At 40.7% G+C, this 19,052-nt stretch overlaps 1 protein-coding gene across 1 annotated transcript in view; it reads right to left on the minus strand.

The window, feature by feature from the left end:
* AK9 (adenylate kinase 9) overlaps nucleotides 1-19,052 on the minus strand; it is a 135,708-nt gene that overhangs the window by 52,953 nt on the left and 63,703 nt on the right. The window contains exons 22-29 of the mRNA XM_006156985.2: nucleotides 17,764-17,853; nucleotides 16,462-16,662; nucleotides 15,456-15,577; nucleotides 11,585-11,797; nucleotides 7,547-7,807; nucleotides 5,980-6,104; nucleotides 3,052-3,271; nucleotides 466-531 (exon numbers count right to left, since the gene is read on the minus strand). Coding sequence (XP_006157047.1) covers nucleotides 466-531; nucleotides 3,052-3,271; nucleotides 5,980-6,104; nucleotides 7,547-7,807; nucleotides 11,585-11,797; nucleotides 15,456-15,577; nucleotides 16,462-16,662; nucleotides 17,764-17,853 — 1,298 coding nt within the window. The remainder of the gene's footprint in view (nucleotides 1-465; nucleotides 532-3,051; nucleotides 3,272-5,979; nucleotides 6,105-7,546; nucleotides 7,808-11,584; nucleotides 11,798-15,455; nucleotides 15,578-16,461; nucleotides 16,663-17,763; nucleotides 17,854-19,052) is intronic.

Genomic DNA, 19,052 nt, shown 5'->3' on the forward strand with positions numbered 1-19,052 from the left:
ACGAGTGACAAAGCTAAGGAGAAGGAAGGGAAAAAACAAAGCCACTAGGTCCAGGACTCAACCTGCGGTCGGTCATGTGGGAGTCCAGCGCCCCTAACCATCACGCCACCGGATGGCCCCTTAAAGAGATTTTTAATGCATTTTTTATGCATGTTGAGATTATTGGTGATAGATATTTCTCAAAAAACTTTTTTTTTCTCTTTTTGGAGAGGTTTTTGCTATAGAGCACGTGCGCTCGCCAGACAGAGACAGAGACAGAAAGTGTGAAATCACCCCCCAGGGGGGATGGCAATCCCGTCTCCTCCATTCTCCTCTCAGGATCTTGGGCACGCATGCACACATGCCCGGTGTGAGTTTAAGCCACCGGGTCTGGGACGTAAACCGCGGTCGACTACGTGGGAGTCCAGCAACATAGCCATTATGCTAACTGCTGGTCCCTCAAAAAACTTTTTTAAATTTACTTACCTCTTCTTTCTTTTTTTTTTCTCTCTCTGCTATAAGTTCTGCCCTTCTTTTAGCCACCAGATCATCCTGTTAAAGAAAGAGATGTTTCAAGATTTTAATGACAAATGATAAACATTACTTTCTATAAGTTATTTTTTTTTTCCAAAATGGGAATAATATTTGTGTGGAAAGATGGCGGACTTTGCAGGAAAGTACGTGATAGCGGGAATTACGTTGCTTGCATCCTTGTGCTCCTGGGTCTCTTAATCAGCTGTTTCCTCAGTGCATGGAGTCAGTCATTCTTCCCGTACATTTTACACCTCCTTTTTCATAATTTATTATGCATTTGTGTGTTTGGTTTCTGTGAGAGGTGGATTTCTCCATGGAGAAGTAGGAATATATTTGGAGATAATTTGCTGAAAATGTTTGGCAGTCTTTTATCACACTGTTGAAGTAGAATGGTCTGGAAAATCTAGAAATGCAGTTGGAGTCACCATGCTGTGGTTAAGTGCAGTACACAGGAAGCCAGAACCGACATGGCCAAAGTGGAGCCCCAGTCCCACAGCCGAGAAGCACACCAGGCACATGGGCCTGCATGCCCCAAATCCTGACGGGATAGAGAGATGGAGGGAAAAGGATTGATGGAACTATACCCATTTGGGGTGCTTTCTCTCCTTTTCTCTTCTTTCTCCCTCCCTCTGATGATCGCATGTGCCCAACAGCAATTGAAAAAATCCTAAAAATCTGTACATGTGAAAAAAGCATATGTACTTTGGAGACAGGTGTATAGATAATTCTCTAGTTTTTCTTGAATTCTTTTAATCCAATGTAATGTACCCCTTGATATGTCCCCAACGTTTCTGTGAAAACTCATCAGTTCTCCCTAGGTTTTTTTTTTGAATTATTTATTTAATTTTATTTGTCATTGTTATTATTTTAAATTTTGACTAGAGAGAGATTGAGAAAGAGAAATGGAAAGTGAGAAAGCAAGCCACCAGGTCTGGGACTCGAACTGTGGTTCCGCATACGCAAGTCCAGTGCCTTAACTACCATGCCAACTCCTGGCCCTCTCCTTGGTTTCAAATTTTCTTTCTTGTTTTTAAAATTGCCAGACTGTGCATGCACTCACCAAAAGGAGACAGAGAAATAGAACACCCTCCAATGGGGTATGGTCATCCTGCGATCCCCTTTTCCCATTTTCCCCACTCTGTGGGGATTTGGGGTATGCACACCCACTTACCTTGTGTGTTTTTCTAGTTTCTAGGGCTGAGATTCAAACCATGGTTGACCATGTGGGATCTGACTCCCTTGGCCACTAGGCTACCAGACCACCTCTCACTTAGGGCTTTCAGGGTGTTTGGTTTTGGACTCTCCAAACTAGAGTCTCTTTAAATGCTTCGTATTTAACATGCATATTTCGATTCTACTTTTCTCCTGCTCCCTTCCCTCAAGTAAGTAGCCAGTGAAGTTTAAATATTATATGCCTGCTAGATGCCAGCACTGTCCTGAGCACTGTCATATTTGAGGTGTCTTGAAAGTACATGGAAAATGCGTATTATGAAAAAAACTATGCATGATGTCAAAAATTTTTTTACACCAAAATAAACTCATACTTTAATTCTATCTCCACAAATGTTTTGAAGTCCCCTCCTATGTTCTCTCATTAGCAGCTCAAAACATATCTGCGAGGCAGATAGCATAATTTTGCTGTGTAGGCGAGTTAACAGAAATTCATTGGTTAAGTTGTGTAACCTTGTGCCGCTAGTGTGAGTATGGCTTAGGAAACGCCAGATAAGGGAATAGGAAAAACACGTGGTGGGGTGGTTGCTGTAGAGAAGAGTTCAAATTTGTTCCAATGGAGAAATTAAGTTTTAAAAAGGGCTTGGAACAAGATTGGGAATTAGTTTTAGTTTGGATTTTAATGAGGTAGCTTGATCAATATAGAGCTTTTAGAAAATGAGTATGGAGGAAGTCAGAAAGGTGTCCTGGAGGGCACAGAGATGAAGCCAAGGAAGAAGGAGGAGGTGGGGGGGGAGTGCTGGTGTGAGCTGAGAAGGATCTGAACGAAGGTAGAGTCAGGGGTGTGAAAAGCAAGAAGCAAATACTCGAGGTTGTGAAGTACCTCCTGCAACCTGCTTCTCTCCTGGTCTAGGGCCCTGTAATTATCAGAGCACGTGATGTCCGGATGCTTCTTGCAGTTCACTGCTGGAGCTGGTGCAGGGGAGCCTTTGCACTACTGCTACCTTTAACTTCCTTGGAGAGAGAAGTGGTTTTTTTCTCTCTTTTTAAAAAAGAATTATTTATTTAATTTTATTTATTATCACCATCATTATTATTATTTTTTAATTTGACCAGAGACAGAGAAAGTGAGAAAGCCACCAGGTCTGGGATGCAAATTGTGTTCGGCCCTGTGGGAGTCTGGTGCCACCTGCTGGCCCCAGAGAGAAGTGTTGAAGCATTGATAACCACAAAAGCCTCAGATAATTCTTAACTCATTATAAATTGTCTCAATATCTGATGAACAATCTTTTCAAGTGGGAAGGCCACTGTATAATTCAAACAGATGCTGGACAGGGTTATTCCCAGACATTTGGACGGGATACTTGCCTTGATTTTTGCCTTCATGTCTTTGATGAGTTTTTTCCTTTCAAATTTCTTCTTTTGTTTTACTTTCCACTTTTCAATTTGGGAAGGAAGGAGACGATCAGAAATATCCTGGTCATCAACTTGTATAAGAACAGCAGCGTCTGGGAAAAATCCATGCTCACCCAGAAACTGGGCCTCTTCAGGAAATCGTGGGAAACCATCAAGTATAAAACCTGTGGAACTAGGTAGAAAAGGTCACAATTTATTTGTTTAAAATATTATATTATGGATTTTAGCAGTGTAAAAGTATATTGATAAATCTCAATTTTACATAAATTGTATAATGAATTACTGAAGTATCTTTTATTTTAACCTTTATAATTATACACATGGGATTTCTTCTTCCCAAAATTTTAAATAGAGTACAATTACATTTATAATACAGCATTGTAGTCCATGAGCTTACAAATAATATTAATTAGAAGCTTACTAAAAACTGTGAGAAGATCATGAGAAAAGAAAATAAGTTTTCTTCTTGAGGGATGCCCAGCATAGTGAATGCATCACCTTATATAAAGATTATACTTGCGGGGAACCAGCAGTTAGCTTAACGGCTCTGTCACTGAACTCCCATGTAGTTGACCGTGGTTTGAGTCCCGGACCTGGTGGCTTAAACTCACGCTGGACATGTGTGAGTGTGTGCCCAGGATACTGAGAAGGGAATGGAGGAGAAGGGATTGTGGCGTGGCCATCCTCTCTTGGGGGGGGGGTGATTTCTCGCCTTCTGTCTCTCTGTCTCTCTCTGACTTTCTGGCGAGCATATGTGCTCTATAGCAAAAAGCTCTCTCAAAAAAAGAAAAAAAAGAAAGAAAAAAAGATTATACCTGCAGGACCAGCAGTGGCCTGATGGCTAAGCCACTGGAATTTCACATGGCTGACCACGGTTCTAGTCCCAGACCTGGCACCTTGCTTTATTACTTCTCTCTCTAGTGAATTAAAATAATAATAATAATAATTAAAATTAAGTAATTATTTTTTTAAAGTTACACATGGCTGGCCTACCTTTAGTGGGAGCACTCACCTTTAGTTACCAATGAGCGTTATTAATGTATGTACCCTGGTTCCCATGTAAGATGATTATACTGAAATAGGATCATCAAACTTGCCCAAATACAATGGAACTTTACGGATTATGAGTACGACTGGAATGTTAACACAATTTTTAAAAGGACTAGTCACAAAACATTCAGATTTGGGGCCAGTAGGTGGTGAGGTGGTTAAGATGCTAACTGCGGTTCAAGTCCTGGACCCGGGAGCTAGAAAATTACACCAGGCACATGTGTGTACCCCAAATCCTGTGAGGTGACTAGAGGAGAAGGGATTGTGGTGCGGCTATCCCCCTGGGGAATGATTTCTCACTTTCTCTCTCTCTTTCTCTTCTCTCTCACTTTCCCTCTCTCTGGTGAGAGCATTTGCCCTATGGCCAGGAAAAAAAAATCTTAAAACAAAATTCGGATTTTGAAAACTTGGCTTACTTATGTTGAGAGAGTCAGTTTTGGTTTCTCTTTGAGTCAGAGTTTATTTACTCCATTTATGTGAAATTTGGCTTTAACTTTTTTTCTCCCACGAGTGAGAGATGGAGAGACACACACAGAGACATGCACATTGAGTGAGAGAGACATTGAGAGAGAGAGGGAAAGTGAGAAAGGATCCTCCATGGGGAATGGTCACAGTGCAATCCCTTGTTCTTTTCTCCCTTTTACCATGTAAAACATGTACACCCCGGGTGTTCTCAAGCTCATGTACACCCCGGGTGTTCTCAAGCTGCTGGGCCGAGATTTGAATGGTGCAGTTAGTCATATGAGATCCAGTCACCTTAACCACCACGATAGCTGGCCTCCAGCTGTCACTTCTTTATCAGTGACTTCCAAATCTTTATTTTTAGAGTTGATTTATTTCCTCCATTAGTGAGAAAGACAAAGATAGCACCCGCAACAGAATCTTAATGCCACGATCTACCCACAGCTTTAACCAGCCTAAGATTATGGCAGACACGTGCCCAATGTACTCAGGAAGGTCTAGGGACGTGGTTTCAGGACATGAACCCAGAACTTCCCATGTGGGTTAGCCTCGTAGGTGTGCATTTTACCACTGCACCATCTCCCCTGACTTCTAAATCTTTACCTCTATCTTAACTCTCTTCTGAGTTTTGATTCAGAATTTTCAAAAAGCTGCTTAGTTTTTTTCATCTGAATGTCCTTCGGGAATTTTATACACCTTACATTGTTAAAAAAAATACAGATCCATTGTTACCCTTCCAAACTGCTTTTCCTTCTCACTGACCATGCTCAGGTGCCACACTTGAGACCTCTGGTCCTCTCCCCCAACTCCCGCTTGTCACATGCAGCAGCTGAGTCCTGGTGTGCCCTCCTCTGTACTCCCATTTCCAATTCAGCCATTACCCCAGTTCTTATATTTCTCCAGGACTAATGTAATAGCCTTCTAAAAATGTGTAGATCCCCCCAGCCCCAATTTTAAAAGCAACAAATCTCACTATAGTATAATTAGAAATAGAGAAAAGCATGAAAAAAGGTCAAAATGATCCATAATACCATATACCAGAGGTTATGCTCCTCCTCCTTCAGCCACCAAGGTGCTGGGACTCCTGGCATGTGCCACCACATTTGTCCTTCAAGTTAGACCAGGAATTGAACCCGGGCCTCGCAGGCTGTGGTCCCAGCTGTGCAGCACAGTGTCTATAGCAGCACCTTAGCACCTGGCAGAGGCATACTGAAAAACTCTATGGACGTTTTTAATGTGTAGCACAAGTGAGAATCACTAATTCATATGAATACAAAGGAGAAAGTCCTTACATTTATATTTAATTACATTTTTTAACTTTTAAGAATAAAAGTCAATAAATGTATAGCCTGGTATAAATTAAGATACCGTATTGGTTCCTTAAGCCACCACTCCGAAAGAATTGTCTCAAGAATTTCAGAGGGTAATGGCTCATTTTCCATTAGGCTTGATTTGATTGCTTCTTCTTCTTCTGTAAGTTGCACTTCTGGTAGCTAAAAATGAAAACCAGAAAATAAAACAAATTTAAAAGCTCTATATTTGACTTGCCTGTGTTATGGTAGTTAAGGCAGCCAAATCTTCAAATTATACAGTTCAAGTCCCAACTTGGAGGCTTGAAAAACACACCAGGCATGTGTGTGTATATGCCCAAAATCCTGTACTTAAAATCTAGACCTGTTGAATTAAGAAATCTTTATCAAGTTAGCAGAATACGAGTTCCTCCCTGAGCCTGCTAAATATAGGTGGAAAACATGAAAAGAACATGTCTGAGGTGGTGCCACATTACCTGTTACGATACCACATGTCCATCCACCCCTACTCCAAGCATTCCACATACTTGTACCTGGGTCCATTTATAGCGACCACTTGAGAACAAAATGGTGTAGCTATATTTGAATAGTATAAAAGTCACTTAGAATAACCTGGGATAGAAATAATTTTAGAGACATAAACTTTCTGATAAGGCACCATTAGCAATCAGTATTTTAAGACCTCTTTTGTCATGTGCATAGATTTTTATATTTGATAAAAACGAAACAAAACAAAACAAAACCAGAGAACATGATAATGGGAAACCTTATCATCTAGTTTAGTCTCCCTGAGTTGCTGGGATTACAGGGTCTTTGCCACTGTGTCTGGCCTTCAGGTTTGACCGGGAATTGAACACAGGCCTCCCATGTGGTCCTGACCTACACAACAAAGTGTTTTAGCAGCCCACGCCAGTGTAGTTGCTTCTCTGGTTTTTTTTTTTTTTTTATTAGAATCATGTACAAGTCAGTATATTATATACTAGATGAGCATTTAGATGTGTATTTAGGCCCCAGCCCAGCAGTGCAGGTAGTGGGGCACTGGTGTCAAATAGGAAGCTTGAGTTTTGGGTCAATCTGAACACACTGGGGAAAGGATCACAGCATGGCAAGACCCTGTCAAGGATGCCTCTTTTCTTTCTCGCATGGAAGAAAGAACTAAATAAACTAAAGAAAGAAACAAACCTGTTTAATGCCTGGGGAGGGTGATTCTTTAAATGACTTGTATGGGCTAAATTTTTATTTATTCATATATTTAGGGTTTTAGGTTTTTGCTATAGGGTACACGTGTTTGCTGGAGAGAAACAGAGAGAGACAGTGAGAAGGAAAGTGAGAAATCACCTCCCCACAGGGGATGGCCACATCGCAAACGCTTCTCCATTCTCCTTCTGGGATTTTGGGCACATATGCACATGTGCCTGGTGTGATTTTCAAGCCACCGGGCCCAGACTCTGACCAGAGTCAGCCATGAGGGAGAGTTCGGTGCCTTAACCACGATGCCACCTGCTGACCCAATGCTAAATGTTTTTCTCTTCCTAAAAACTTCATGGTTTTGTGCTACTTCTATTGCTCTTTCCTAAAGTGACATTAGTAAGGAGAACTATCTGCAAAGAGATTAGTATTGCTACCTGTTTTTTGGTGTTTTCTTCTTCAATTTTAACATTGGCTTGAATTGCAAGCTCTTCAAGTTCTTGTTTTGCAATTTGTTCTTCCTCTGAATCTTCCTCCAATTCAGGTCCAACTCTCTTTTCAATTTTGAGCAGTAATTTTTCTTGAAGAACTTCTTCAAACTGAATGTGAAAAATGCCCAATTTTTCTGCCAAATGTCTTGCACACACGGTTTTGCCAGCGCCATGCGGGCCCATAAGGCATATTCTTAAAGGAGGAGCCTGCCACAGGGGATGGGCCGAGGGAGGTGGGCCAGAGAGAGAGTGAAGAAAAGAGGCTGTGAGTAATTTAGAAAACATAAAGCTTATCAACTGCCCTCCCTAAGACTGAGTAGGATTTATCACTCTAAAAACTCGAGTGTTTAGACATTAGGATGGCAATTAACAACGATCAACAACGATTCTCAAGGAGCATCAACACCATAAGATCATCTTGGTATCAGGTCCTATGCGCATTTCATAAATTAAATTTAATTAGTTTTGCTTGTAAAAACATCTGTTAGTGAACTACAAATGGAAAGACACTGCCTCAGTGTGCTAAAAACACCTTTCTCCCAAACAAAAACTCCATTAATAATGAAACTCTGGAGGCTGCTTCCTTAATTCCGGTACTCTCCGTACTGGAGCTGAGGAAGCCCAGAGCCAGAGAACCGCAGTTGTAGGAGGCACCCGCTGAATGCTGAAACTGCAAGGACAGAGGTGAGAGCTGGGATGATGGAGCAGCTAAGTCTTCCGTGAATGTGGGCAATGCTGTGAACTTGGGAGGAGACAGCAACAAGGAGTTGGCAGAGGGTGATATATCTGGGGAGTTTATGCCTCAAAGGGCTGGGGTTTCGGCAAGGGAAGAAGTCATGGATCTTCAGCAACAGACGGGAACAGGGAGCATAGCTCATCACTCTCTGTGCTTGCTAAGGGAATATGCAGAGAAAAGGTTTGAAGATGCAGGGAAAAAATATACCAAAGAAATACAGAGGAGAAAGGAGGCCGGCAACTCAAGGAGTAGGAGTTTTTATTTATTTATTTTTTAAGAGGTTTAAGAGTGGAGACCTGGGGGCCGCCAGTGGTGTGGTACTTAAGGCGTATCTCATGGGACCAACTATACAGTTCAAGTCCCAGACCAGCAGCTTGAAAAGCATGCTGGGCATGTTTGTGTGCACACCCAAAATTCTGAAAGGAGAAATGGAGGAGAAGGGATGGCGTCATGACCATTCTCCATGGGGGGGGTGCTTTCTCTCTCCCCCCCCGATTTGTTTCCGTGTGTGCACATGCTTTCTGGCAACAATTTAAAAAAAGGGGGGGGGGATCTAGACAGAGGTGCAAAGGTAAAAAGTGATGTTCTGCTAGGCCCTGTTCAAGTCCAGGGTAACTCGCCGACTGTACCAGGCACATGCAGTGGGATCCTGTTGGAGTTCTGTTTGTCTGTCTGTCCCTCTGATGTTCATTAAAAATAAATAAACTTTAAAAAAGAGGTATAGCAAGTCCATAAAAGACAAAGAGGAATTTGAAAAACAGAACTATCAGAGACAAGTAAGCGCTCAGAGATTAAAAATATGATGCTTTCCCCTTTCTCCGAGAGTAATAAGTTCGAGAGCACTGAGAAATCCCAGGCTTCCTTAGTGTGAAAACTCGCGGTGTCAGAGAAAACGTGTGCTGCGTATCCTGAGCACGGCAAATAAACCAGCCTGGACCATTTCAAGAACATTAAGAATGAAGAGAAGACCTTAGGAGCTTCCAGATATAAAATGAGAGAGAGAAGGAGAGAGCGACACTACCTACTAGAGAATGAGAATCAGCCTAGCAACCAGGATGCTAGCCACACGATAAAGTGATATCTTTAACACTGTGAGAGGAAAATGATTTTCAACCTAGAAATCTATGCCCATACAAACTATCAAATGCATAAGGGAAACAAATAATGAGATTTCAAATATTAAGAAAGTTAGTTGGGGACCAGCAGATGGCACGATGGTTAAGTCGCTGGACTCTCATAAAGCTGACAGTGGTTCGAGTGCTGAACCTGGTGGCTTGAAACCCAGGCCAGGCGCGTGTGTGTGCGTGCCCAAGATCCTGGGAGGAGAATGGAGGAGAAGGGATTGCGGTGTGGCCCTCTCCCTGGGGGTGATTTCACGCTTTCTGTCTTGTTTCTCTCCCTCTGTTGAGCACACGCACCCTATAGCAAAAAATCTCTCTAAAAATAAAGTTGAATATGCATTTCAGCAAAATAAGGACTTAAAATAAAACCCATGAAAACAAGGAGAAAACAGGATGTAAAAAACTATTGATTTTGCTACACAGCATTTATTCCACTCTTTCTATTAATGCGTCTGGATTCCCCTTTGGGAAGCCATTCCTCATCACTCTTCAGTTTACATGATTCCATCAGTATTTCAAAATTGGTAGTCAACTGATGCAGCACTTGAGAGAAAAAAGTAAAGACAGAAAGGTGAGTAACAAAACTAGAATGATATGAAACTAGGTGGCTACAGCCCATGGCAAATACTTCTGGAATGCCTTTTAAATCCCTCACTGATAAAATCGCTGGAGGAGCATCTCCAGGTTGAACCTCTGGCAACTAGAGCTGCCTGGCACTTGGAGAGCATAAACTGAACTGTATGTTCAGTTTAAGAAGGCATGCTATCAAAAGTAATAAGACAATATATTATGATGTATACATCTCGATCCTGTAATCCCAGTCCAAGAAATTATAGTAATAAAATAATTCAAGAAAATCAAAGAATGACATACATAAAAAATACATCAGTTCCATATTCACAATGGCAGAATCATGCTATAAAAAATTGTGGAAAAAAGGTCTAATAATGAATTAGAAGTTAAAATGGTATGTCAGGCTAGCCCCATAGTGTAGTGGTTAAATGTGGTGTATCAGGAGCTGGGTCATTAATTAATCAAGAACAACTCACTTCACGTAACACATTTTTGTAATCCAGCCAATCAGTATCATCTTTTGCTCCTCAAAATCAACCAGTCAGGGTTGATGGATTTTCCCCTCTATCATACTTGTGAGTGTGACTCAGTTCTGACTGAGCCAGTGCAATGTCACCTGCTCATCACACTCCTATAGACGGGGTCAACCCACTTAAGCTTCTGGAAGTCCACCAAACTGAATTCCACGCTTTCCTCCCAAATCATCTCTAAGATCATCATCCTGGGGACCAGCAGGTGGCATAGTGGTTACATCGTTGGACTCCCATATGGCCGACCATGATTCAAGTCCTGGACTGGACAGCTTGAAACTCATGCCAGGTGCATGTGCCTGCATGCCCCAGATCCTGAGAGGAGAATGAAGAAGGGATTGTGGTGTGACCATCCTCTCTAGGGGAAAGTTTCTGTCTCTGTCTTTCTTTGGCTCTTTGATGAGCACATGTACCCTATAGAAAAAAACCTCTCTTAAAAGAAAATCATCAGCCTGTTCTGCTTACAGAAACCAACCAGAATAGCTCGGCCTTAATATATTAAGCAGTAAGTTCAGCTGTGCCTTTTTACTTCAGCTAAAAAGACAGATTTTTTTTTTTTTTTGAGAAATTTTTGCTACAGGGCACGTGCACTAACTGGAGAGACAGACAGACAGAGAAAACAAGAAATCATCTCCCAATGAGGATGTCCACACCACAACCCCTTCTCCTCCATTCTCCTCTTGGGATTTTAGACCCACAAGCACACAAACCCAGTGTGTTTCAAACCACTGGGTCTGGGACTTGAACTGCAGTCAACCATGTGGAAGTCAGTGTCTTAACCACCACTCCATTTGCTGGCCCCAAAAAGACATATATTAAGTGCTGGTTTGACACAAGTCATTTCTGTAGAAATCAAAACAGATTGTTTTTAAATGTTATATTCCAAAAAGTTGTTCTTCGAACTTATTTTCACTGTATTGTTATACCAGATTGGAGACTTGAGTATTAAGCAAAATGATGGCAGCTTTTGTAAGTCCTTAAAAGTCTTCAGGATCGATTACTAGGATAGGAATGGCATGCTCACCTTTAGAGGTTCTTCATGAGCCACGTAATCCTCAGGGTGCTCCAAGAACTTTTCTTTAGCCTCCGTACTTGAAAAGTAGTAGATCTTTTCTCGATATTTAGCTGCTTCTTCTATGTTGCCTGGTTGCAGAATAAAGTTTTCTTTAAGAACCACTGGGCAGAAGTGTTTCGTATCTCCCAGATGCCTCCTTTTCTCTTTAATTTTTTCTTCATTCTAGAAATGTTATTCAGTTTGGACGACATTATTAAAAAATACTTTCATGTAATACTAAAGAGGAAATAATCTATTTTGGATAATATTTAATGTTTGACAAAACATTAAAACAATCCATAAAAGGCCAATCCATATACTATTTTAATTAATTTAAAATATTATTATTATTTTTGGGGAGAGGTTTTTGCTATAGGGCGCATGCGCTTGCCAGACAGACAGAGACAGAGGGACAGAAAGCAAGAAATAACCCTCCAGGGGGGATGGCCATGCCACAATCCCTTCTCCTCCATTCTCCTCTCAGGACCTTGGGCACGCACGCACACGTGCCTGGTGTGAGTTTTAAGCCACCAGGTCCGGGACTCGAACCGTGATCAACTACATGGGAGTCCAGTGACATAGCCATTATGCTAACTGCTGGTCCCAAAGTATTAGTTTTTCAAGGCCAGCCCTGCTGCGCAGTGCTTAAACCTCATGCATGGAGAGCTGGATCCTACATGGTTGGCCATGGTTCAAGTCTTGGCCCTGGTGACTTGAGAAACATGCTGGGTGCATATGTGTAGATGCTTAAAATTCTGATAGGATGGAGAAATGAAAGAGAAAGGATTGTGGTGTGACCCTGCCACATGTGTGTAGGGGGTGCTTCCTTTCTTTCTCTGCCGAACACATGCACCCTCTAATAAAATTGTTTATTTTAAATATCCCTCTAAGTTTATATCTTATGCTCCCTTACTTTCATGAAAAAAAAAATAGGGGTTTCCAGCCCTCTACAAATGTAAGTGTAATGATAAACTGCAGCACAGACTGTACACCATCGCTGTGAAGTCAGTTTTTAAAATGAAATTATTTCCAAATAAAAGCTGATTCGGGGTCACAATGTCCTATCCATTGCAAATTAAATGGGAGATGCCTCAGACTTTCCTACCAATTCTTTTACTATTAAATGCAATGTTAGCTGATAGTTACATATTTTCTGTAGATACACACTGTATCACACTGAGGACATTCCCCCCTTTTTTTGTTTTTGTTTTTTAACCAATAATAGATGGTAGGTTTTTTCAAGCAGTTTATTTGCATCTATTGATATGATCTTGGGGGGTCTTTTTTTTTTTCAGCTTGTTAACATGAGGGATTATGTGGATTGCTTTTCAAATATTAAACAAACCTTTAATTTCTCGGTCATAATATGCTATGTAGTTTTTAATTAGATTTACTACAGGTTTGTTAAGAAAACTGTACCTCTATGCTCATGTTAATGATAGCTAGTCTGTAGTTTGTTTTTCTTTTCTTTCTCTTAATGTCTTTAGTTTTGGTATCAGAATAAAGCTGACCTCATAGAAGGAGTTGAGAAGTATCTGTTGTTCTTCAATTTTCTGGAGTAGTGTGTGTGTAAAATTAGCGTTATTTCTTCCTTAAATGTTTGGCAGCATTTACCAGGGAAGCCACCTGTGTCTGGATTCTTTCAGCTTTTGCATGTCAGAAAGAGTCTTTAATTTCCTTTTGTTTTTGAAAGACAGTTCTGCTGAGCATAGAATTCTAGGGTGACAGATGTTTCTCCCTTCAGTGCTTTTTTTTTTTTCTTTAGCTTTTGCCATAGGGTGCATGTGCTTGCCAGAGAGAGACAGAGAGAGGGAAAGTGAGAAAACATGCCCTACCAATATTCTTGAACTTTTCTCTAGGACACAGTTAAGTTCCTTTTGCTCCTTTGAGCGCTTGCTTTTATGCTGGGTGTGGCCAAAGCAGTATTTACTCTAGGTCTAAGTACTCTCCATTCCTGAGGCTAGACCCTTACTTGTATCCTACCAGTGCCCTATGAATGATAAGGCTTTTCACTACATCATAAATGAAGACCATGCTTAAAAACTTAAGTTTTCAATATTACAGGGCCAGCTGGTGGCGTGGTGGTTAAAGTAGCTGGATTCTATAGGGCTGTTTAATTGGTTTGAGACCTAGACCTAGCTTAAGAAACATGCCAGGCGCAGCAAATTTGAGAAGAGAATGGAGAAGGGATTGTGACATGGCCATCCTTCTTGGGGTGATGGGTGCCATCTCTCTCTCTCTCCAGTGAGTGCACTCACCCTATAGTAAAACTAACTAACTAACAAAATTAATGAGTAAAATAGAGCTTCCCTTCATCATTCTCTTATTAAATAAAAAAGTTTTCAATATTATAAAAAGTTTGAGAACTGTCTGCAGATACAAGAAAGAGACCATTTGAATACAGGCCAGAGTGGGACACAGAAGAGAAACAGCAGACATGGCAGAATAAGGACGATGAAAGAAGAGAATCTGGATAGGAGTAGACAAATGCACATCCTTTAGTCACTCTGACTAAAAGTCTCACCCGCTCCTTAGTGATAAATACTCAAAGCTGTTGTCAGAACCACACTGCATACCATTTGTGTTTGATGTGTCTGTATTTGGGTTTCAATTAGGCAACAATAAGTTAATTACATGTGTATTTAACTGAATCAATGATTTTTCATTGATAAAGTCCCCAAAGAACAAAACAACGTCTTCTTTTGTTATCGACAGATGCCTGAACCGGGTGTGTCTCAAATGAGTATGGTTATCAAAATTCTGGTGCCAAGAGAATGGATGACGTGCAACGCTCTTGTTTGCGAACACTGCGCATCTTCGTCATGCTAGCAGCCTGTCAAAGCCTCCATGCTGTTTTACATAAAATATCCTCTTCCGTTAAATTTATGAAATATGTATGTCTTTTTTTTTTTTTTTTGGGAGGGATTTTTGTTATGGGGCAGGTGTGCTCGCTAGAAAGACAGAGAGACAGAGAGACAGAAAGTGAGAAATCACCCCCCAGGGGGATGGCCATGCCGTAATCCCTTCTCCTCCATTCTCCTCTCGGGATCTTGGACACGCACGCACACGCCCGGAGTGAGTTTAAGCCACCGGGTCCAGGACTTAGGGGGTTGGCCATGCCGTAATCCCTTCTCCTCCATTCTCCTCTCGGGATCTTGGACACGCACGCACACGCCCGGAGTGAGTTTAAGCCACCGGGTCCAGGACTTGAACCACAGGAAACTACGGGCAACTACATGGGAGTTCAGAGACATAGCCATTACGCCAACTGCTGGCCCTGAAATATGTATGTCTTTAATATCTATCTATGTTTTTCCCATAAAGAACTATTTATAAGATTTTCCTTTTATTTTTTTTCATGGACCTCTTTTTTCCATACTGTATAAGTAGTCCTGGCATGTCAAAGGGTCAAGTGCAGTAGGGTAGGGGGGAAATGTGGGACAATGTTTATCAAATCGAGGATGCCTGTGTGTTTACGTGGGGTCTAAAAGTGACAGTTACCACTCTGGATATGTACATTTCCAGATGACTTGCCCAATAAGAATGAGTACTAAGAGGGACCAGCAGTTAGCATAATAGCTATGTTGTTGGACTCCCAGATAGTCAACTGCAGTTCGAGTCCCAGACCTGGTGGTTTAAACTCACGCTGGGTGTGTGTGTGTGCATGCCCAAGATCCCAAGAGGAGAATGGAGAAGAAGGGGTTGTGGTGTGGCCATTCCCCCTGGAGGGTGATTTCTTGTTTTCTGTCTCTCTCTTTCTGTCTTTCTGGTGGGAGATTGTGCCCTATAGCAAAAACCTCTCAAAAAAAAAAAAAAACGAGTACTAAGAAAAGAATCATGCCTCTTCCTCTTCCTCTTCCTCTTCTTCTATTTCCTCATCAGCTTCTAATTCAGCTTGATAGTCTTCTGTTTCTTCATCATAATCTTCAATACTGAATTCCCACGCAGTATATTGAAAAGGTTCTGTAAAAAAAAGAAAAAGAGAAGAATCACTGAGAATCACTGAGGAAAGTATTTTTAGAATAAAGGGTTATTAGCTGGGCCAGCATGAGGGGTGGTAGTTAAGGCATCGGATTCCAACACAAGCAACCAGGAGACCCTGCGGCTTGAAAATACACCAGGCATGAGTGTGCCTGTACCCAAAATGCCAAGAGGAGAATGAAGGAGGAGGAACTGTGGTGTAGTTGTGTCCCTGAGCGGGTGATTTCTCACTTTCCTTCTCTCTATCTCTGTCTGGTGAGTGCATGTGCCCTATGGCAAAGACCTAAACAGATAAATAAAAGTTATTAGCATACTAAAGCAGTCAAAGGTTAGGAAAATGATTATTATTATTGATCTTTTAATTTAAATACCCAAAAAGGTCTTTACAAATTCTTTTTAATTGCTACAGGATGTGTGCACTTGCCAGAAAGAGAGAGGGGTAGGAGAAAGAGAGAGAGAGAGAATTCATCCATGAGGGAGTGCAATTTCTTCTCCATTTTATCTATCGGTTGAGATTTTGGGCACTTGCACGCACATGCACCTGGTGTGTTTTTCAAGTCACCAGGGCCAAGTTGGAACCACAGTCAGGTCTCTGGGATCCCACTCCCTTAACCACTAGGTTACTGGGCGACACCCCTTTACAAATTCTTCATGAGACCACTCCCGGTGTGATCACGGTTGTTTGGGGCACAAGCCTGCTCCTATTGACCAGTGCCTCTGCTATGAGAGTCGTTAAATACTTCATACATTCTCCCTGGATACCTTGACTGTTGTACTTCGTAAACCATCAAGAAAGGATTTAAGGTTTAAAAATGCCTTCAATATGGTACCCTCTTGATAATAAATGTTACAAATACTGCCCTTACTTTCCATAGTGTCGACTACTTTTTGAAGTAGTTCCTTTGGAGTTTTGTTGGCAATCTCCAGGTTTAAAATTTGAAGGAAAGAATCACTCATGATTATTTCCAGCTGTTTCCACATGATGTTGAAGTAATTAATCTTCTCTTTAAGTGGGTCCATTTCAGGAACATCAGGATAAGCGTCTTCTGCAAACTCAGGCAATACAACTTTTGAGTGAAAGGTTAAAAGAAAGAAAAACAGAATTTAAATATCCTCTCTTTAGCCATACTGCCAAAATAATGTATACTTGGTAATATTTTAAAATTTTATCTATTTTATAGCTTTTGTTAATTATCTTTGTGGAGTACAACATGGTTTTTCAAATCATACATGCAGTGTGTGACAATCAAATCAAAGCTATTACCATAGTCATCATCTTCAATAAAGAACATTACATCATGTTAGGTACTGTGGAAATTTGTTCTACTAATTTTTTGTTTTGTTTATGTATACATATTTGTGTATACACACACACACACACACAATCACGTATGTGTGTAATTGGCAATGCCCTGTTTATTTTACTCTGGAGGTGTACTGCTCCATGCAGATTCGCCTTGTTGATATGCTTCATTGTGTTTGTTCATCATTTTTTCCCTGAACCCTTGGTCCTGACCTCACCATCCCCTGCAGTCTCTGGTATCTATGGTCACCCTCTCTACTTCTGTGTTATTCTTTGTAATGGTTTTTAAACACTTGAAAGAAATAAATTTAATATTTTAAGCAACAATATACATGTATAAATTCACACTTTAATTATGATTTGTTCCTTGTGTTGGCTGTAAATGAATGATCACCTGTTGATATAACCCAAATTATGTGGATAGTTAACCTGGGTTTCACACAAAAACTTTAACTGATAATATAACGTATAAAAATGAAAATGAACAAAAATCAGTGCTGGGACCAGCAGGACGCCTGGTGGTTAAGGTGTTGGACTTTCACATGGCCAGATGTGGTTTGAGTCCTGGACCTAGCAGCTTCCTTTCTCGCTTTCCTTCTCTCTAGCTCTCTGTATCTCTCTGATAAAGCTTAAAATAAAATAAAATAAAGAAATAAAGTAATTCTAAAAAAAATCAGTGTCATAAGCTGGTTAGATACACTTTTAATGGAATACTCAAAATAAATATAATGTACATCAATTGGCAGAGAATATAGAAAGAAATAAGTAGGAAGTAGGTGATATCCCTGAAATAAATGACTAGATCCTTGGTAAGAAAACATGAAAAATACTTTTATGCACTAATTACTTTTATTTTATAGTCTACCTGTTTCATATAATTCTTCGGTTTCCAGGCCCTCTTTGGGTTCTTTTGGATTTTCTGTTTCAACTGAGGTATCGTCAGTAGGCTCAGGTGCTTAAGAGAGAAACTTAATGGTTAGAGTTTGAATTTCAAAATGTTATTCATATATGAAAGTTCAGGTACAAAGAAGGCTTTTAAGACATAATTTGAGGTGTTTATAATAGGTCTAATTAAAATAGAGCTCTTGTTGGGTAAAATATAGCATAAAAATATGTGATCGTATAAGGCAGAAAAATGAAGAACATTCTTAAATATAATAAAAGGGTATTGGTTAAAATAACTATCAACATACAAATGTGTAATTGTGGCTGACAGCTTGCTAAACATTACTTAAACTGGTTAATATAGAATCAGACTAGCAGTGCCCGATGTTTCTTTTAATTTCTCCTTAAAATATCTAGTAAGATACATCAAAAGATTACAAAGTGTCAAGGAGAGATGGTAATATTGCCAAGGCCTACCTGTGGCTATCAGATGGAGGAGCTGAGGAGAATCTCAACTCAGTTCACTGTGGAGAATATAGAAGTAGAAGGGGACGAGCCTAGGGCTGACTTGGTGGTGGCATGTTAATTCGTAAGTTGCTCAATTAAGAAAAGTATTATAGGGGCCAGTGGATGTCACTGGACTCCCACATGGCTGACCGCAGTCTGAGTCCAGACACGGCGGCTTGAAACTCAAGCCAGGTGTGTATGTGTGCATGGCCAGGATCCCAGGAGCAGAATGGTGGAGAAGAGACTGCAGTGTGGCCATCCCCCCTGGGGGATAATTTCTCACTTTTCCCCTTTTCCCTCCCACTGTCTCCCCCCCCCCCACACCCCACCAGCACACGAGCCCTCAGGCAAAAACCTCTGAAGAAGAAAAAAAAAAAAAAGAAAGAAAAAGAAACCATTATAAAGCATGACAAAAGAACACCAAGAATATATAGATTATTTTGAATTGCTCTAGCTTCTCTAGCTTAATCAGAAACTGCAGTAGGGATAAAAAAAATCTAACCCCAGTCTAGAAAAGCTATAGAAAATGAGTATTTGCTATTATGACTTGAACTAGGCTGATGCACATTATCCTTTATCAGATACACTGTATCCGAAAAGTACCAGGCAAGAAGTTTAAATGAAAGGGGTTTGTGTGTTGGAGGGGGTGATTTCTTATAAATACCCTACCTATCCCTCCTATCAGTAAATGCCAATACCAAGGTTTCATTCCAGGATAAGTTAACAATAACAACAATGAAAAGATGTTATAAGAAGGGAAAG

This window comes from Tupaia chinensis, unplaced genomic scaffold, assembly GCF_000334495.1.
Source record: "Tupaia chinensis unplaced genomic scaffold, TupChi_1.0 Scaffold000527_1, whole genome shotgun sequence".
Classification (NCBI taxonomy): domain Eukaryota; kingdom Metazoa; phylum Chordata; class Mammalia; order Scandentia; family Tupaiidae; genus Tupaia; species Tupaia belangeri.